Source organism: Danio rerio, chromosome 12 (genome assembly GCF_049306965.1).
Source record: "Danio rerio strain Tuebingen ecotype United States chromosome 12, GRCz12tu, whole genome shotgun sequence".
Lineage (NCBI taxonomy): Eukaryota > Metazoa > Chordata > Actinopteri > Cypriniformes > Danionidae > Danio > Danio rerio.
Window position 1 is genome coordinate 47,050,862 of NC_133187.1, and position 21,639 is coordinate 47,072,500.

The window sequence follows — 21,639 nt, forward strand, 5'->3', positions numbered from 1 at the left end:
ACATTATTTAAATAATGGTTTACGCTACACAGCAATGCTGGTTTACAAAGAAACCATACCAAGAAATCATGAAGAAATCATGTTGCACTACAATTAATGTAGCTTTTTTTGTAAAAACAAACCATGTAATGTACTGTGTTAAATGATAACCTGAAAGATTTAGTGGCATACTTTAATGAATAAAGATGATTCAGTATACAAAGGTTAATTTATTTACTGTTAGTGTTCATTTTTTCTTATTTGCATAGCAAAAGTACTTCTACTATAAATGGACAACTATTTTGTAGAGGCTTATATTATAGAAATTATGGGATGTGTTGGGGGGAAAAAATACATTGAAGGTGGTAAGTAGCTGTCACAGAAGGACGTAGAAAAGAGCTGTGACAGATTGTTAAGGATGGCAGATGAATGGTATGAACATTGAATGTCTTTTGAGTGAAGATGATGGACCTGACCAGATGACTCGGAGGCATCGGTGGAGGAGATTAAGCTAGAGATCAGGAAACAGACAAGACAAGGAGGCAGGGCCGGATTAACCAATGGGCACAGGCCAAAGGGCCCGTGAGCACTTGGGGCTCCTGCGAGAAGGAAAAAAATGCAGACACTGGAGTGTCTATCCGCTTGTTAAGTGGTGACGTGTTTGTGTCGTATGTAATACCAACACAATCTCACGGCAACTCATAACTTTTTCATTTAGTGGCTAATTCGTATGAATTCGTACGATCTAATTCGTACAATTTAGTACGATTTGCTTACCCCCCTAATGACGGTTGGGGTTAAGGGTGGGGTCAGGTGCCACGCCTCCTTTTTAAAATCGTACCAATTCGTACGACTGAACTCGTACAAATTAGCCACTAAACTGGCAAAACGTAAAATACTTACGTTTTCTCGTGAGATCAGGCTGGTAATACTGTTTCCGGGTCCAAGCCGTCATTCATTTGAGTGGAAAAATCATTCGTTTATGATCACGTTTTATTCCTGTCACACATTAAGGTTAATTTTATATAAAGTCATAGTGTACACAACAATCTCTGAGCTTGCTGCATAACAAATACCAAAAAATTTACAATTTATAAAAAAAATAATCACTTTCTGGCCATCGGATATTAGGCATGGACATATATACTGCGATCGTGATTTTTGAAAGCCTTAAATCGCTTTGTAAACGTTTATTATTACCATTTCATCAGTCTCCCCATTCAGTTGAATAGAGCGCTTGGACCCGGAAGCCGCTTCGCGTGACGTCACACTTAACAAGCGGATTTAGGCTAAGTGTGAATAGCGCACCACGTTGGAATAAGCTGGTTGAGTGATTTCCGCCCATCGCCGTTTGATTAACAGAGACAGCATAAATAAAGAGCTCAACAGATAGCAGTGTGAGTGGCGTAGCTCGTAAAGTGCATGACAACAAGTTTTGACGCCATTGATCATGAACCCAGTACAAATCCAGCGTCTGATGAACAGGTTCTTCTTTTTTAACTTGCATATCAGATTTTGCCAACTCTTCATCACGAGAAAGACAAGTATGAACCTAATAAGTGTGTGTATTATGGAAGACTCAGATTCATAGAACTGAATTGGAGAGGTGTTATATCCGCATCAAATGCATTATACGTTTGTAGAAGTTATACATTAAAAAATATGCTTAAATATAAGTTTTAGTATTGCTTCTGTGAACAAGTATATTAAAATTAATTAATTTTCACTTTATACTTGTATTAGTATATTTTTTCAAAGTGTGCTTTAAATGCTTTAAAAATAATTAAATCTTTGTAGACTTGAAATATATGTACTGTATATCATTTATTTTAAAAATACAAGCAATACATTATAGGTTAATTTTATTTAAAAATATTATATTAATCTTTTTAGTTCAACAACAGGGGTGTGGCCAGACAGGGGCCTCTGAATTCTGAATCCGGGCCTGACAGGTGGAAAACAAACAAGGGAGGAAAGACTGATATACTGGGGCCCAGGCATTGATTGGCTAATCGGAAGCACCGGGAGAATTCCCCGTGGGCCGGTTCGTTTTTTGGCCGTGAGGGTCGATGTCCCTAGCTCAGGGGTCGGCAACCCAAAATGTTGAAAGAGCCATATTGGACCAAAAAAAACAAAAAACAAATATGCCTGGAACCACAAAAAAAAAAAATGTAAAGTCTTATATAAGCCTTATAATGAAGGAAACACATGCTGTATGTATCTATATTAGCTATATTAACCTACTAAATAAATGAGTAAGTTGGCTACAAATACATAATGAGCCTTCATGATTAAATAGCCACTGAAATCAGGTGGTTGGTGTTTGTGTTGTCATTTAAACACTTCAGCACAGCCTCTTGTCCTATTAGTGGTATTAATTTGATCATTTCTTCTTGCGGGCCATCAGAGTTCACATACCTGCATAAAAGCGCGTTGAATACTGGTCACAGTACAGGCAATTGAGTATACTGGCACTGAATTAATGTTCTTGGTTTGCTGATCGGTGATGTTACTGCCATTTTAATAGCCCTTTCCTTCACTGTTTAGCGGAGAAAGGTATGTCTTTAATTTTTGTATTATCTTGGTTTTGTTTTTGAAGTCTGCAAATAGGTGTTCTAATATGTTGATGAATGACTCCTTCATGTAGTCGCCATCTGTGAACGGTTTTCCGTGTTTATTATCTCCCGGTTTGTTTACAACAGCCACCTGCCTGGCATCCCGCCCTGCTGATAGAAACGTGTGTCGCAGGCTATGACGCAAATCTTCGTTGACAGAAATGTTGTAATTAAATATTAATTCTAAACACTTTTACAGCATTTGAAAACGTTAAAAATGTTTGTCCTGCTATAGAAATCATATAAAAAAAAATGTATTAACCTCCCCCATCTTTTTCCATTTTCAAACATTTTTAAAAAGCTTCAGGGAGCCACAAGGGCAGCGCTAAAGAGCCGCAGGTTGCTGACCCCTGCCCTAGCTGCTTGCACTCTCAGCAGTCGCACTTTCTTTTTTTTTTTTTTACATCTATTTATTTATTTGACCATAGCTTCACTCTTTTTATTCATTTTATTTTATTCATTCTTATTTATTTTCTCGCAGCCCCTTGAGCAAAATACAGCCTGCAGGTTAACTAACGTTAATGATGATGTAATGTTAACTATCATCATTCGACCCCAAACAGCGAATTTGAGAATTTGATTAATGAATATTAATGAATAATACACCTGCTCAATGAAAATCAGATGATTCACTACATTAATAAATCTGACATAACATGATCAGAAATCGAAAAAGGGGAGAAAAAGATGAAGCCATATAGAAAGTAATACCTTGTCTTGCAGATCACAGTTTATAGCACTATTGTGGATCAGTGGTAAACAAATATCACGAATAAAACGAATATCACATGGAAGATTATTATAATTTTTTTTCATTCTATTGATAAGAGATATTAAACTGTTAGGGCTTTCGAACATTTGAATTTCTAAAGCAGCTTTTTACTTGAAAAAGACGTGATAATGTCATTAGAAACTGAATTGGAAATGACCTTATTTTACTATAGTCAGTCGTGAACTGAGGTGGGCCGGTCTGGTTAAAACTGCGGGGCTGAAATTGTGTCCCATTCCGGCCCTGCTGGAGCCAACAGGGAAACGAGACAAAGGCTGTTTCTCAATATGCGTTCTTCAGCGGTCTTGCGTCCTCGTGTTCTCGTGAAACGTCATCATCAGCTGCCTAAGTTCAGTTCCAATACTCAAGACCGCAAGTACGGAGGACGCGTGAAACTTCCCGGATGTGTTCTTGATATCGAGGACGCACTGATGCAGACTTGAGCACCGAACTAGCTCTGGAAGTCCCAGAAGTCATTGCGACTGGAGGTGGGAAGCGCTGCATTTTATCTAGATTTATTATTAAAGTTCATAGATATGAATTATTTACCTCAGGAGTTTCCCTAAATGAAACGGTGAAAGTAAATATTAACATGAACATCTTAATAAAGGAATAAACACATTAAGGGTGTTTGTTTGCTGAAATTCGTATTAAAATCTGTTTTATTTATATTGTGCAACATATATTTATAATGTTTTTATGCAAAGTATATATTTTGAAAAGGGGAAAAACAATAAATCGTTGTATGAAGGCTGTAATGTTCAAATAATTTACCACTTAAAACACGTGAAGGTCATGTGACCATCAGGAAGAACGCAGCATCCCATTTCTCAAAGGACGCGTTCTCTGCCCTCGCGGTCTCCTGAGTTCGTTCTTCCGAGGACACCTGGAAAGACCGGTCTCCACAAGAACACAAGTCCGTTCTCTGCGTTCTTTGGAATTGAGAAACAGCCAAAGTAACTTTTAGAAGTTGCTAGATTTCACTGACCGTGAGAATTTGGCCTTCTGTCTTGCGACGAGACCAAACGCTAAGCGACCGCTGGTAAGGGACTTTAAAGTGCTGGAGTGATGATCGGAAATGACGTTCAGGTGCGGGACTAATTAGGATTCAGGTGACTGTGATCGTGCTGATTGTGGTGTGAGTGGGGAGACCATGGCCTTGCTGTGACACTAGCGACAGTAGGTGTAAGAAATGCAACGTTTTTTTTTTTTTTTTTTTTGCAAAAAGTTAACAACATTAACTATAACAAAGATGAATAAATACCGTAATTAAATGTATTACTAATAGTTTGTTCATGTTAGTACTTGACTATTATTTTAAAGTGTTGCTAACGCAAGTTTAGAGCACTTTTATCACGAAATAAGTTTCCGTATTTCTCAGATAACACTTTATCTGTGTTAAAATGTAGATTCCTCGCTGCAAGATGAACGCCAAAAGCATCTTCTCCAGAAGTAAACAAAACAACTCGAAGCCAGTATGTCTAAGTTGAAATAGGGGGTATTTGCTGGCTGCAAATACACACACACAGACACACAGACAAAGCCACACACACATCTCTCTCTCTCCCAGTGAAAAATAGAAGTTGTTCTCTAAGTCTTTTGTTGGTTTTCGACTAGCACACACACACACTGACACACACACACACATTTATAGTCATGGCTGAGAGGAGACAGCACCAGCGGCCCCACAGAAGGAGACTTGGAAGGAAAGCTGGGATTGTTTCACTGTTTTCGCCTCTTGAAGTCAGACCGTGTCGTCTTCTTTAGAGCCGCGTGACGCAGGTAAACAGTAATGTGCATGGTGTTATGTCAGACTGTTGAGTACTGCTGCCATTTGAGCATGTTTTTGCAAGATTATTACCGGCTTTTTTGAGCGGACACTATCTGAGCTCAAAGGGATAGTTCACGCAAAAATAAAAATTCTGTCATTTACTTACCATTCATTTGTTTCAGTTTCCTCTGTTGAACAAAAATATATATTTTGCTGGTTGCTGGGACCCATTGACTATGTATGTATGTATGTATGTATGTATGTATGTATGTATGTATGTATGTATGTATGTATGTATGTATGTATGCATGCAATTGCTCATTTTTTACATTTTTATTTATCCTTATTTTTTATTTATTAGTATATATTAATGTTTATTTATTTGTTTATTAATTAATTAATTAATTTATCTCTATTTATTTATTAGCGTTTATTTATTTATGTTTATCTATTTGTTTTTTTATTTGTTTATTTATTTGTTTGTTTGTTTAGTTATTTTCCCAGTGCTGGGTTGCAGCTGGTAGGGCATCAGCTGCGTAAAACATATGCTGGATAAGTTGGCAATTCATTCTGCTGTGGCGAACCCAGATTAATAAAGAGAATAAGCCAAAAAGAACATGAATGAATGAATGGTTATTTATTTTATTTATTTTCTTATTTATTTGTATTTGTTCATTTATTTGTATTGTTTGTTTAATAGTTTTTTATTTATTTGTTATTTATTATTTATTTGTTATTTATTATTTATGTTTATTTATTTTTATATATTTATTATTATTTATTTATTTTTATTTGTTTATTTATTTCATTTATGCAAATTTTTATCATTTATTTATTTATTTTTATTTGTTTATTTTTATTTATTTATTTATTTTTATTTATTTGTTTATTTATTTGTTTATTTATTTGTAATTTTTATTTGTTTATTTATTTTTATTTTTATTTTTATTTATGTTTTTTTTATTTATTTATGTTTATTTATGTTTTATATTTATTTATTTATTTATTTTTATTTATGTCTATTTATTTTTATTTGTTTATTTCCATTTTTGTTAATTTATTTAGTTTTCCTACTATGGAAGTGGATGTGTGTCAGCAAGCATTTTTAAAAACATTGATTTTGTGTTCAACAGAAGAAAAAACACAAGGGAGAGTAAATCATGGGTAACAAAATTTTTGGGTGAACTATTCTTTTAATTAGGATGTCATTGTTAAAAAATGTAGGTAATAGTTTACAATATGGGTAGTTAATGTTAGTTAATGCAGTAACAAACAATAAACAATGAAATTATTACAGTATTTACAATATTTATTTATTTACATAGTATCTTAATGTTAGTTAAAGTTATTAAATGTTAGTCCATGTTAAGCCGAAGTGCATTGATTAATGCATTAGTAAATGATGAACCATAATTAACATATGATGCACAAAAGTAAAAACATTACCTACATGTCCCGAATTGTAAATTGTTGTTAAAAACTATGTTGAAAGCATTAGATAAATCTGAAAACGCACACAGAAAAAAAAATTAGATCAGCAGAATGGTTGCAAACAATTTATACGTGTTGAATTTAAACAAAAAAATTGAACTTAGTAATGTTTAACTTAATTTGTGTTTAAATTCAGCCTAAATAAATTGTTTACAAGCGTTTAACTTAAAAAAACATTTAGTAATTTCAAGGAATCGTCTTTGAATCATTTTTTCAAGTGCATTTGATCGTTCATTGTTACTTTTAAACAGTTGATCAGGATTTTAACAAAATTGTTTTTGTTATAAAATGTTTAGCGTAATATTTCTAGTCAGTTTGACTGATGTGTGTTGAGAAAGATGACTAATAGCTCATTTAATACAGCTAAAATCTTTTAGGCAGCAAGAATTTTTTAATGTTGTAATATATTTTTGGTGTATTACTTAGTGGAAAACAAGAGTGAAGTGCATTAAGCATGCTTATATGTTGACTTGTTGCTGTTCTGAAGATACTGATACTTTAAGTGACAAAAGTACTTGCTTTCTTGTGCTTAAAAATCATTTTCTATGTCTTCCTCAGAGTTTATAATGGCGGACATGAAGCCTGAGGGCTGGCGGCGGCTCCTTCAGCCCCATGATGCAGCTGGCAAAAACAGCATGAGCTTCCTCCGCAGGTCCTCATCATGGAGGAGGCCTGGAGAGCGAGGTTATTATGAGGGCCCCATGGCGCAGGTGAATGAGCCCCCTCGCGGAGCTCGTCCTCAGAGCTGCATTGAAGGTGGCAGAATGGACAAATGGCTTCAAACCCTGGAGAGACTTCAATCCCGTCGGCTTCAGAAACAAGTACCTGAGTTTTCCGACTGGACCGTGTCAATGCCGGCTCTCCCAAACGAGACGATGGGAAGTAACCCACATTGTCTTGATCTGAACTCTCTCCACAGAAGGAATCAGACTCCTAGTGCCTGTTCAAGTGTTTGTGAAAGCTCCCCGAGCAGCATGGAGTCTGTTCACATTAAGCCTGTTCCCAGTGCTGAAAAAGCAAATTTCTGTGCTCTCGCTCCTGTTCGATTTGGCTGGCTGCCCATACAAAGACATGTGATTCTGACAGACGTCCCCAACAACCGACAAGACAACAGCAGGGGTCAGCAGGTGAGAAAGTGCAAAAGAGACTAATTGGAGATGCAGGCTACATTTTGAAATTATTTTTTTGAAATAGACGAGGAAACATGCATGACTGTGCTTTAACATAGTTTACTAATAGAAAGAACAGCCAGAAAGGGAAAACTGATGGATTTGTGAAGAATATTAGCATCACTGACCATAACAATGTACCGTAAGTTACCTATTACTGTCAGCATGTTTGTGTGCTCTTTATAAATTACTGAAAAACAGCTGGGGGTAAAGTATATTGATCGCAAGTGCTCATTTTGTGATCATATCTCGGTTTTGTTCTGTTGATTTGTAGTTTCAAATATTCGTAGCGTGAAACAGATGGAAATATGAAGTTTAGTAAAGTTAGCAACAGATTCATATTTTCCGGATCAATAACTCATGACCTATTCGCTATTAGTAAAGGCTTAATAATGATAACAATAATAGTTTTTATTTATATAGCCCCTTTCCAGAGCTCAAGTACACTTTACAAGGAATGCAACAAAAAAAATAAACAAACATACCTGAAGTCAAATATAACAAACTGGAATTACACAAACAAGAGGGGGGGGGTCAGATAAAGTAGCCAGTTTGGCAGATTAGAAGCGAAGCATTTAGAAAATAAGTGAGTCTTAAGTAAAGGTTTGAATTCAGAGCTATTATAAGCAGAGTGGAGTGAGCGTGGTAGAGAGTTCTAGGACCCTATCATACACCCGCCGCAATGTGGCGCAAGACGCGGCGCAATAGTCTTTTGGTAGCTTCAGCTTGGCGCAAGAGTCGTTTTGAGGCGTTGCGCTACGCTGTTTAAATAGCAAATGCATTAGCGCTCATTTGTGCGCCTATAGGTGTTCTGGTCTAAAAAGCGAGGCGTTCTGAGGCGGACTGCTGGCGCGTCGCTATTTTGCAAAACTATAATAGATTTTTCATTAGACCAAAACAAACCCGGTCTAAACTCCGGCGCAGAGTTGCACCTCGCTTACACACTACTTAATACACACAAGAAAGCAATAGGCAAATATCTTTACATATAAAAAAAAAATATTAAGGATATATATATAGGATATAATAACAATTGATATAGGATATAAATATAAAGGATTAAAATATTACAAAACATATTATTTTCTAGCCTACATAAATATGAAAAACCACTGCTTTTATGTCTTCTTCATCTCGGGAGGCTTTTTCAGTTCATTCATAACAATTTGCTTTTGTATAATGTTATTATTATTAGCAGTATTATTTATTATATCCATATTTATATTTGTTTTATTAAAAACAAGCTTAGATTTGCCCACCTGTCAGGTTTTAGACCATATGGGGCACAGCATGTGTTTTAGGATATAACTCAGGTTTTTGAGCACATTTTGTTATTATTGTTCATTTATTCGTTTGCTGGAAATTAGAACTGAATTTAGAAATAGTTTTGAAACGAATATTTGCTTTTAACAAACTAAATTAATTATTTATAGACTAATTGATGTCTGTGCGTAAAGGTTTCCCTATCCAAGAGCGAATGTGACCATTTATCTCTCATTCTCACGCAGTAGATGCTCTGTTTAACAGTTTTCTGTTAAAAAAAAAAACTGTTAACTGTTAACTGTTTGCTAGTGAAATGCTCTTTTTTTCCCACTTAGACTTACTTTGCGTCATGTAAATAGCAAATGCGCTCTTGGTGCCACGGTGCAAAGCAGATTATTAGCAAATTACGCGTGAAAAATGAGCAATAACGCGTTCTGACATGCCCAGAAAGCGTTTGCGCCCTGCGTTTTGCGCTCTGCGCATGGACCGTCAAAATAGAGCCCCCAGAGTTTGGGTGCAATAACACTAAATGATCTGCCCTCCATTGAGGAGAGGCGGTACACTGTAAATTCTAACATGTTCAGTTTACTTTAAAAAAGTTTGGAAACCGATTGCCTTATTATTGCAATATAAACTTACAAGGAAATTTTAAGTTAAGTTTAATTATTGCCTTAAAGTATGAAACCTAAGACTTCCAAAGTAAACTAACTGGTAAAAATCAAGTTAGTTTAATAGAAAATTCTAGTTAATATACTCTTGTATATTTAGTAACCTTACTTACTTTATTAACTCTATTTAACTAATGCTGTTATAACCTGTTCAGTTAACATCTTAAATGCGAGTAGTCTCAACATTGCTTTAATTCACCATTTTAAGTAATGTCAACTAAAGAAACTACGTGCAATCGGTTTCCACATTTTCTTCAATTAAACTCAACATAAAATATGTAGTTCAACTTGCAAGTAATGACAATATACAGGTCTTAAATGCAAACATTTTATTTTACAAATAGAGCAAGGTTTCACAATACAATTGTGATATTTTAGTATCACAATACACTTGTACACAGTACATTTTTGTAAAAACCTGTTCTAAAGTGCACTAAGGTGCTGTAATATACTGCAAACAGCAATACTGGCAAAACAAAAAAAAGAAAAACATTGGAGGGACAGCGAGAAGGCCAGAGTCAGCAGAACGTAAAGAACGAGTTGGGGTGTAGGGGACAAGCATATAATAGAGACAGGAGGGTGCTAGGCTATTAAGGGATTTAAATGCAAGGAGAATAATTTTGAATTTAATGCGATATGCAACTGGGAGCCAATGGAGATCGTACAAAATTAGGGTTATGTGAGTAGAACGTTAAACGGTTAAACGGAGCATCACTCACAATATCGAGCGAAAAAAAGGAGTAAGGCAGCTGGGACACATAACCAGCTTTGTGTTTTTGTAGGAAACAGTTTAGATCTGTTTAGGGTAAGAGGTGTGTGATATTGCTGTCGGTCAATCACTGAATGTGTCTGGATTATCAAAACAAAACCAACTTGACTCCGCTCCTTTAGCGCCCCTCAGACAATTTGATCCACGCTGGCATTTCTCCTCTTGGGTTTTTGATTTTGAAAAGGGAAAAAGTTCCACCATCCCGTCCAAACTTTAAAGATAAGCGGGTATCAGATTTGCACAATCCATATGCACTCGCTCGAAAGCTTGACTGAGCCCCTGCGCGTAGCTACAGTTGCTATGGTGGGTGGCGGTGTTTGGGTGTGGCTTAGCGAAGGGTCAACTTGAATACATTTATTTTACCACTAATTTTCTGATCTTGCATTTTCTTTTTATGTGTGTGTGTGTTTTTGATATTGTGATATAGGTCTTAAAGGTGCAGTAGGTGTTAGTCTTCAGAAGCATTTTTTGTTGTGCTGGTTCAAAGTCTCCTCACAGTCTAATAGTAAGGATTAAAGTAATTGATCTAAACGTTTTTTTTTTTTTTTTGAAACTCTTTATTTAAGATTTTTCTATATATTTATTTTACAGAACAACCCCTTCCCCCAAAATTTTACCCCTTACACACGAGGGGATACCTAAAAAAAAAAAATTATGAAATTATAATAATAATAAAAAATAAACAAAAATAATAATAATAATAATAAAAAATTAAAATAAAAGGTATTGCCATCATAATTACTTTCCAGGGGATACATCTGTACATCAAGTTACATTGTATTGCATAGTAGTTACATCAAATAACAGTCATGTTAAGGTGAGGTTAAGCAATCTCTAAATATACATATCCAAATATGTCGTAATACTTTTCCACCTCTTTAGAAAAATATCAGTTTTCATGTTTAGACATGCAGTCATTTTTTCCATTATATAGATCTGTTTAAGTCTCTGAATCCACTGAGACACTTTTGGAGAACTTTCTTCCATCCAATGTACTGTTATCATTTTTTTTTCAACCAGTAATAATATCCTTAGGACAAATCTTGCTTCCTTATCAAACATCTCTTTGGGCTGTGCTCCCAGTAAACACACAACTGGATCGAGGGGTATCTCCCTATCTAATATATTATCTATTTCTTTTTTAACATTTTTCCAAAACTCTTGAATCGTAGGGATCTAAACGTATTTTTAATGTATTTTGTATTTTGGATAAGGCATAAAACAAAAAAAAAATGTTCATCCAATTAAATAGTCAGGCTGACATCTCTTATAAGTCCGATAAGTAGCCCAATCTGTCTGTCAGCAAATGCAGATTTGAACTACTGCGCAGCCTTTTGTACGCAGCTCCGCCGACCGCCGCACGTTCACGAGAGAGAGCATGTGCATGAGCTATCGGTAAAAACCTGCTGAATCAAAACTTTCTACAAACCTGAATCAATATTGGAGTTACCTTAGCACGCTGGAGAAAGGATGACCATGTCTGAAGGATTTCTCTTAGACAGGTAATGTTCTGTTTTAAAACTGTTTTAGCTTCACGCAGAGCTGATGTAACATTAGATGTTGTTGTTACAAATGGGTTATATCTTCACAGAAGAGCTGTTCAGCCACTATAATCTTCCGGTGAAAGATTGATAAGACTATTTTCAGTTTCATAAGGGACCTTTTACAGCATCGATAATGTAGATTTTAATTAGTTAAACAACAAAACACCAGTAAATAGCGCTATTCTGCCTAGTTTCTCCCTATATTGTTTACCATGCAACTCTAAATATTTGCTCTGAAATCGCATGTCAGTTTGGCTTGCTCGCCGCTGGACAAGCACTAGTCGCTTTTAACACATAAGAGACCGTTCTATTGCGGTGCTTTTGTTTTAGGAGGCGTGGCTCTAGACATCAGGGTAGGGACTGTGATTCAGAGATTTATGCTAAGCTGTTAGCATTGAGGAAGATCACCTACTGCACCTTTAAATTAAATACTTAATGGTCTTAAAAAGGTCCTTACAAGTCTTAAACTTGACATTATATCTGCACAAACCCTGTACATTACAATCCAGTTGCGCTGTTGATTTCTGCACAGGTTGTAGATGCAGGATTTGACAGAGTTTATTAATGTGTACTAAAAGAGTATTTTTTTTTATGTCTAATGCATTTGAATGGCTTTCTTTTCATTCTTATGTATTTATTTTTTTGCCTAATGTTGTTTGGACTGAACCAAAAGTTGACATTTACTGCATGAAATTAGATTAAATATTCCAAAAAACTTTCAGAGATTATGACTGGATGCCACTTGCAGAATTAGACATGCATTATAATGAGGTCAAGCTAGAACAACACACTTCTGTTCTTTCTTAGGCCAGCATCACTGTGACTGTTCCTCATAGGGTTGGTGAATTGTGTAATGCCAAAATCCTGAGCTTTTTGAGATGCTGTTTTGCAAACAATTTACAGTTGAAGTCAGAATTATTAGCCGCCCTGAATTATAAGACCGCTTGTTTATTTTTTTACCCTTTTTCTGTTTAACGGAGAGAGATTTTTTTCAACACATTTCTAAACATAATAGTTTTAATAACTCATTTGTAATAATGGATGTGATTTTATCTTTGCCATGATAGCAGTAAATAATATTTGACTAGATATTTTTCAAGACACTTCTAAACAGCTTAAAGTGACATTTAAAGGCTTAACTAGGTTAATTAGGTTAACTAGGCAGGTTGGGTTAATTAGGCAAGTTATTGTATAATGATGGTTTGTTCTGTCGATTAACGAGAAAAAATATAGCTTAAAGGGGCTATTTATTTTTGTCCCTAAAATGGTATTTAAAAATTTAAAAACTGCTTTTATTTTAGCAGAAATAAAACAAATAAGACTTTTTCTAGAAGAAAAATTTTTTATCAGACATACTTTGAAAATTTCCTTGCTCTGTTAAACATCATTTGGGAAATATTTAAAAAAGAAGAAAAAAATTTAAAGGGGGATAATAATTCTGACTTCAACTGTATATGGTCTGAATTCAAACAAACAAATTAAGTTGAACACTACTAAATGTAATTAGTTTGTTTAAATTCAGCCTATATAAATTGTTTGCAACACTTACCTTGAATTGTAATTCTCTTGAATCATTTTTTTCAGTGAACTGCACTATATCACACATCGTTTACAGCATCAAACTTTCTTCCTCCTTAAAAAGTAGAGAAAGATTGAGTCATCCGCACTGGAGATAAAAGCTTTCAGAGACTTTTTTTTTTCTCTTGCCACCACACAACAATCACTCTCGCCTCTCCACCTGGGAACAAATCCCAGAAAATGAACCACCGAGCTCTCAGACCTGATTTACCTTAGCGCCGACTGATGCCTGAGTCAGAGAGAATGATAGAAACCTGAAAGCAGGCGAAGAGAGAAATATCTGGATGACTGTCAAGTGCAGTATGCGAACTTCAGTGGCGAAGTGGAGATAAAACCGCTCTGTCAGCAAGTGCTCAGATCCGTACAGAGCAGATTTAGGAAGGAATAGATTCAAGCACAACCCAGCCAACATCGCGATCACAACAGTGCTCAGAGGAGGGAAATTAATCCTAAAGCATTTGTGAACCAGACACTGAAAAACAATGATTCATTGGATTTACTCAATTTTTTAAGCTAAGTAGTTGCAAACATAGACTAACCAACAAGTTCACTGTTGTTTGTCCACCCCGCTTTAATGTTGCCTGATCAAACTAGACTCCAGAACAAGCTTTCCTGAAAGAGCTTATTTACGACAATAAAAATGATAAACTGTTAATGCTTACCTTTTAACATGCTCGCTGTTGATCTGCTGCTTCAAAATGTCGTCTGATCACTGCCGTTTTTGAGATTCAAATGCAAACATCTTAATCAAATCCACATAACTGAGTCAATTTTCGTAAAATAAACATGATGCCATCTTTCCTCAATTTTATTAGCTTAATTGGTTTCTCAAATTAAGCGTAATAATTGCACTGGTTTCCCTAATAAAATAAGTAAAATGTATCTCTTGATTTTATAAGCAAAGTCTTCCCAATACTTTATAATAAATCCAAAATATAAATTTTTAAAAGTAAATATGACCATTCTTTTTAATGACCACCTCAAACCAAAATTACAAGCCTCAAGATTCATTTTTTACAGTGCAATTGATATGGGATGAACTTAAACAGATTAAATTTAGTAATATCCAATTGAATTTGTTTGTTTAAGTTCAGCCCATATAAATTATTTGCAACCACATGCTGTGCCAGCTGGGATGTTTTTATTTTGATTATTTTCCCCCGTTTATTTATGCTTTTGAATTGGATTATGGGATTTTGAAAGTTAGAAAAAGTCACTTTAATTAACACTTTTAATTGTTTAAAGTGATATATTGCCTGGGTTGGAGTTGTATATTATGGTACAAAAACCTTGTAATAAACTGCCAGTGCATTTTCTGTTATTTTACAGACTTATTTCTCTATATATTACTTATTATTGCTGATATTATTTCAAGCTCCTAAAATGTGAATAAAAGTCATTTTGTTAAACTGTAGAGTTAAACTTTCAACATTAAAAGTCGACAGATTACAGATCACCATCCCTTAATCCAGTTCACAACGATTGTAAGAAAGTGTTCAACATAGGCTCATTCTGACCATGTAGCCCTATATACATTTCTGGAGATAGTGAATTAACGTAGCCAGAAGTACATGTGGCTGAATTACGTTTTTAAAGCGAACGCTATGGGGTGGTATGACGCTGTTCCTTTTTTGCTCTTACCAGCTGACCGCTTACATCCATATGGACTGCTTTCCCGTGGTTACCAGTTTGTTCAGTCACGCGCCATGTATGTTGGTGAACAACAGGCAAGAATGGCACCCATGAATTGGAGATCTGAAAAAGCTTACACAGCGGCCTCTGGTGGATTCGCCATAACTGAAAAGTAACGTAGCTCCTGAGACATATTTGGTGCTCTCGAGAAATGTATATAGGGAAACGTTTTCTAAATGAGCTTGGGTTGGTTTAAGTAAAGTGTCTGGTGCATTTGGAGAGAAGAGTGTTTCTACGAGTTGGTTTGTCAAGCCCACTCACCTGTGTGAGGCACACTCAGAAAAGCACAGTGTTTCCAAGAGATATGGAGGGATTGTAAGAAAGTATCTGGTGCAAGTGTCTGGAAAAGTGTCTGAGATGAAAGGGTGTGTTTTCTACAGGTGGTTTGTCAAGCCCACTCACCTGTGTGAGGCTCATTTAGAAAAGCACAATGTTTCTATAGAGATATAGAGTGATTGTAAGAAAGTGTCTGGAAAAGTGTCTGTGATGGAGTATGTTTTTTACAGGTGGTTTGTCAAGCCCACTCACAGGGGTGAGGCACACTCAGAAATGTACAATGTTTTTCTACAGATATGGAGTGATTGTAAGAAAGTGTCCAACATAGGCTCATTCTGACCATGTAGCCCTATATACATTTCTGGAGATAACGAATTACGTAGCCAGAAGTATGTGTGGCTGCATTTAGTTTTTTAAAACGAACGCTATGGTTGGTATGATTTTTCGCACATACCAGCTGACCGCTTACATCCATATGGACTGCTTTCCCGTAGTTACCAGTTTGTTCAGTAGCTCGCCATGTATGTTGGTGAACAACAGGCGAGAATGGCACTCATGAGAGAAATTTGAGATCTGAAAAAGCGTACACAGCGGCCTCTAGTGGATTCGCAAAAACAAATACTCCAAAACAAAAGGTAGCTCCTGGGACCTATTTGGTGCTCTCCAGAAATTTATATAGGGAAACGTTTTCAAAGTGAGCTTGGGTTGGTTTAAGTGAAGTGTCCGGTGCATTTGGAGAGAAGAGTGTTTCTACGGGTGGTTTGTCAAACCCACTCACCTGTGTGAGGCACACTCAGAAAAGCACAGTGTTTCCAAGAGATACGGAGGGATTGTAAGAAAGTGTCTGGTGCAAATGTCTGGAAGAGGGTCAGAGATGAAAGAGTGTGTTTTCTACAAGTGGTTTATCAAGCCCACTCACCTGTGTGAGGCAAACTCAGAAAATAGTGATTGTAAGAAAGTGTCTGGTGCATGTAAAGAGTGTGGTTTCTACAGGGGGTTTTATCTAAAGTCCATGTGTGTGTTTTCTCTGCAGAAACTGAAGTCTCCCATCACCCCAGTATTGCTCAGCTCTCCTGCCAAACACAACAGACCAAGACCAATCGGTGCGTATAAAATAAAACCCATCTAAAATCGCATTTCTGAATGAAGTTCTTGGCGAAAAGCAGTGATTCATGTTTGGAGCTTTACACAACGGTGCTGTGAAATACCATCTGCAGTGAAATTCAAGCTGTGCATGTAATTAATGTTTTCAAAGATGTTCTGCTGAAGAACAAAGTAAAGGAGATGCCATTATTATTGACAGAGTACATTATTCTTAGACAAGTGGTAGTTAATGGATTGTTAATAGCACATTTTGATGTCTGCGATGAGTTCCTGTCGTCTGCTAGATTATTTCGAGGCCATGGCAGCAGATTATTGGGATTCAGTAATGTGTTGTTTGGATTTAGAAGCAGATTGGTTGGAGTTTGTGTCAGTGGAGTGTCCTCTGGTTTTGTGTGTGTTTGGTGTCTTCCTCCTCTCAGCAGTGCTGGGATGTTTCTCTGGGTCTGACAGCAGGAGACGAGCGTATAACGATGCTCACAGCGTCACTGTAATTACAGCACAGAGAGCAGGATTCAAGAGTCAAGAGAAGAAGAGGAGAGCAGGAGGCAGTCGTGCAGGAAACACCAGCTCTTGTTTACATCACAACTGGCTGGGAATTTCTCTCGTCTTTTTCTTTTTTTCCACCGGTTATCAGTTCCAGATGGTGGGAGACTCTGACAGGACATGAGTGCCATGCTAAACAGAGTGTGCGTGTGTGTGTGAACATAGAGTGACTGAGGGTCAGACACTTGCGGCTTGTTTCTCTCTGCATCGTACTGCATTTTCAGATCCCATGCCTTGTACCGTTCCAAAATAGTGATAGAAAGCAGATGAATTTAGATGTGTTGAGGAATTCAAAATGTAAGCCTTTCTTCAGCCTTCTTTAATTTATTTCACAGATTCAGTCTATTTTTAGTGTGTAACCCTATAATCAGCTTTGGGATTTTTTTAAGTTTAAAATTGTGATTTGTTCAAATTTGGGCCCTATTTGGCGCCTGTACTTGGCTCCCTCTTTACTTATGTCTGGGATAACCTACATCCACCACACCCCCACCTGCTTTTCACTTTCGTCTGTGACAGCACCCCCATCCTCCACCCCCCACTCTTCAATTTCATCCGTGAAACCCACACAAATGTTTTCATAGGGCCCCTACCTGCCAGTGCCATCCCTGAGTTTGCATGTTCTCCCCTTCAAGAGTTCACACTTAGCTGATAGTCAATGAAGCGTATTTGGCATGCTGTCCCGGGAGAGAGCCCTGAGCTCGTAATATCCTCGAGCCCGGGGCTCCCTCCCGTTAGAAGGGCGAGAGGGGAATTCGAGGTCAGGTAGGTCTCGAGAACTCCCCTGCTTGTCACCGTGAGAAGTGTAAACTCAGGTTGTATTGGGTGATAATTTGTTTTAGTCGATTGGCTATGGTTTATGTTTTTGGATGGTGGGAGGAAACCGGGGAACCCGGGGAAAACCCACGCGAACACGGGGAGAACATGTAAACTCCACACAGAAACACCAACCAGCCCGATGGGTTGGACCGGCGGTGTTCTTGCTGTGAGGCAACAGTGCTAGCCACTGGGCCACCGTGTTGCCCGATCAGAAAAAGTGGGAGGATGTAGGGGTGGAAAGGGGGGGGGGGGGGGCTTCAAGACGAAGATAACTGGAGTGAAAAACTCAGGTTATTTATAATGCTTCCGTAATCATCTAATAGTGCTGATTACGGAGCTAACACGGAGCCAGCCGTGTTGATTATAAGCACGTGATCCTCTCGAAATTAGTTTATGAATAAACCACACTTATTGGTGTGGGTTTTCTCCGGGTGCTCCAGTTTCCCCCACAGTCCAAACAGATGCGCTATAGGTGAGTTTGGTAAGATAAATTGTCCGTAGTGTATGTGTGTGTGTGTGTGTGTTAATGATTGGAGCGTGTATGGGTGTTTCTCAGGGATGGGTTTCAGCTGAAAGGGTGCGTAAAACATATGCTGGATAAGTTGGCGGTTCATTCTGCTGTGGCAACCTCAGATTAATAAAGGGACTAAGCCAAAAAGAAAATGAATGAATGAATGTATGAATGTTTATTTATTTATTTATTTATTTATTTATTTGTTTGTTTATTTATTTATTTATTTATTTGTTTATTTATTTATTTATTTATTTATTTATTTATTTATTTATTTATTTATTTATTTGTTTATTTATTTATTTATTTATTTATTTGTTTGTTTATTTATTTATTTATTTATTTATTTGTTTGTTTATTTATTTATTTGTTTGTTTGTTAGTTAGTTTGTTAAGCTATTTATTTATTGTTTATGTATTTGTTTGTTTGCTTGTTTGTTAGGTTATTTATGTTTGTTTGTTTATTTATTTGATTGTTTGTTTGGACATTTTTTATTGTTTGTTTATTTATTTTTGTTTATTCGTTTGATTGTTTGTTAGGTTATTTATTTATTGTTTGTTTTAATTAAGTTTTGTTTTGTTTGATTGTTATGTTATTTTTTTGTTTGTTATTTTGTTTTTGTTTATTTGTTTGAATGTTTGTTAGGTTATTTTTTGTTTATTTATTTGATTGTTAGTTTGGGTATTTATTTATTGTTTGGTTGTATGTTTATTAATTTTTGCTTGTTTGTTAGGTTTATTTATTTATTATTTTTATTTATTTATTTTTGTTTAATTGATTGTTAGTTTTTTGTTTGTTTTTGTTTATTTGTTTGTTAGATTTTTTTTGTTTAATTGTTTCTTAGGTTTATTTATTTGTGCATTAATTTATTTATATTTGTTTATTTGTTTGATTGTTTAAGTTATTTGTTTGCTTGCTTATTTATATTTGTTTATTTGTTTGCTTGTTTGTTAGGTTATTTATTAATTTATTTGTTTATTTATTAGATTTTTTGTTGTGTTTGTTTGGATATTTATTTATTGTTTGTTTGTTTTTTATTTGCTTATTCATTTATTTTTGTTATTTGATTGATCTTTAGTTTGTTATTTATTTAAAACAGCATGTCACCTACAGCCAAGTGGTTTGTCAAACCCACTCACCTGTGTAAAGCACACTCAGAATTGCACAGTATTTCAATATTTTCTCAGAAAGAAAGTATCTGGTGCATATGGAGAGGAAATTAGCATTTTTAAGCTGCGGGTAAAGTGTGTATGCTAACTTACAGTAACTTTTAGGCATGTTTAGATTTTGGGGTCAGAATTGCATTTGGATTCAACGCTCAGACAGGAATGATGTTTGATATGTTGACCCAGAAACTCTGCAAAACCCTGACGTGCCACTGTGACACACAACACCTGAGCGGCTGACAGGAGTGTGTGCCGCTCTGCCCCGCACAGTGAGAGCATGCTGCTATAATAGCTGCCTGTCAGGTGTGAGCTGCCAGTGTGAAGTGCGATTACCTGCCTAAAAAAACACGGCAAGAAATAGTTCTCCTGGCAGCTCGGCTGTCAGACAATGGCATGACCGCGTCTCCATAGCAACCCTGACAAAGAACAATCCATCACGGCCGGGGTGGCGCCGCGGTTCCCGTCAGAGACAGATCCCGCAGCCTGGATGGCACCTGTATGTGTTGCAGGTTAAGTCGGTTTAAGCAGACATATACAGTTGGAAGTCTGAATTATTAGCCCTGCTGAATTATCAGCCCCTGTATATTTTTCCTTCCCCATTTCTGTTTAATGGAAAGTTTTTTTTAAACACATTTCTAAACATAAACATATTTCTAATAACTGATTTCTTTTATTTTTGTCATGATGACAGTAAAACTACTGGGGTAAGGGCACCTTGACGCATCATCTCTCCATTCTGCTTCACACAAAAATAATCTTACTTACAAGCGCCATGTTTAGTCAAAATAAGATCATCATCATAAAACTACAACATCACTGCGTGCCAACACCTCTGCATTAAGGGCTTTTACCAACTCAAGCTCATTCTGAAAATGTACCTTTATATACATTTCTGGAGAGTGCCAAATAAGTCCCAGGAGCTACGTTTTTTTTTTTTTTTTTTTTTTCAGTTTTTGTTTTTTCCTGTCAATTTTCTATACTGTCCTATCAAAAATAAAGTTGAAAAAATAATTATAAAAAAAAGCAGTGCAGAAAAAGAAAAGCCACATTTCAATATTTTAACAAATTCTCACCGTTATTTACTTGTTTATTTTATTTTTTTGTTTTTGTCTTACCCACTTTCTGGAACCGTTCTTTGCAGGACTCAAATCCCATCATTGTGGTCAACTCCTCTCTCCGTCTCAAGTGCACCAACGTACATGGCGAGATAACTGGAATAACTGGTAACAGCGGAAAAGTCGTCCATACAGAGGCCAGGGGCGCAACTGGCCGGTGCAAGCCCTATGGCAACATTTAGAGTGCTATCACACCTACAGATTTGTTTCGGAACCTGTCTCGTTTGCCCAGTTAGCGCAGTTTGCTTGGCATATGTGAAACCAGCAATCGTGCTAGGATCCGCGCCAAATCAATTGCTCCGAGATCGCTTAAATAAGGTGGTCTCGGCTTGATTGAAACGAACTCTGGAGCGGATCGATTGCAGTGAGAAAAGCGATACATTCAGAGCGCGGTTATATCACAGTGTTTTATGGATTTGTAATAAGCATATGGCTATATGAAGAGAGAACTATGAGTAGGGCGGGAAGTTAGGGTTAGGGTTAGGTCTCCCGGATGCCTGCAAACGAGTGATAATCTCCTGGTAATCTTGCGTCTCCTTCCCGGTCCTCAAATAGGCATCGTCGCGCACCCTTGCTGTCACCGTGTGTGAGGTGTGCGGTTGTCTTGTTTTCGATGCTGCAATGCTTTTGAAAGCATTTGTTTTGGTTGTATATAGAGAATAACGTATTTATCCTTGGATTACCACTCTTAAATAATACACTTACAATTAAGGTAAATTATAACTCAAAGCATTTACTGGGGCACTTATGATTTTAACTGGGGCGCTAGCCCTAGGAAATTGGGTCTTGTGATGCACCTG

The 21,639-nt window shown here is 36.5% G+C and overlaps 1 protein-coding gene across 19 annotated transcripts in view; it reads left to right on the forward strand.

Annotated features, from left to right (window-relative positions):
* The first annotated feature begins 4,217 nt into the window (after positions 1-4,217).
* Positions 4,218-21,639, forward strand: part of si:ch211-232h12.2 — a 50,670-nt gene continuing 33,248 nt past the window's right edge. For 4 of the 19 annotated variants that reach the window (XR_012388215.1, XR_012388219.1, XM_073918914.1 and 1 more), the window contains exons 1-5: positions 4,218-4,548; positions 4,773-5,145; positions 7,184-7,446; positions 7,545-7,752; positions 16,618-16,687. Coding sequence is in view for 10 of the 19 variants with exons in the window: in XM_073918914.1 (XP_073775015.1) it covers positions 7,340-7,446; positions 7,545-7,752; positions 16,618-16,687 (385 nt within the window). In the remaining 9 variants the exon portion in view is untranslated. Of the gene's footprint in view, positions 5,146-7,183; positions 7,753-16,617; positions 16,688-21,639 lie in introns of all 19 variants that reach the window. The other 15 variants (XR_012388216.1, XR_012388218.1, XM_073918916.1 and 12 more) reach the window with 4 other exon arrangements.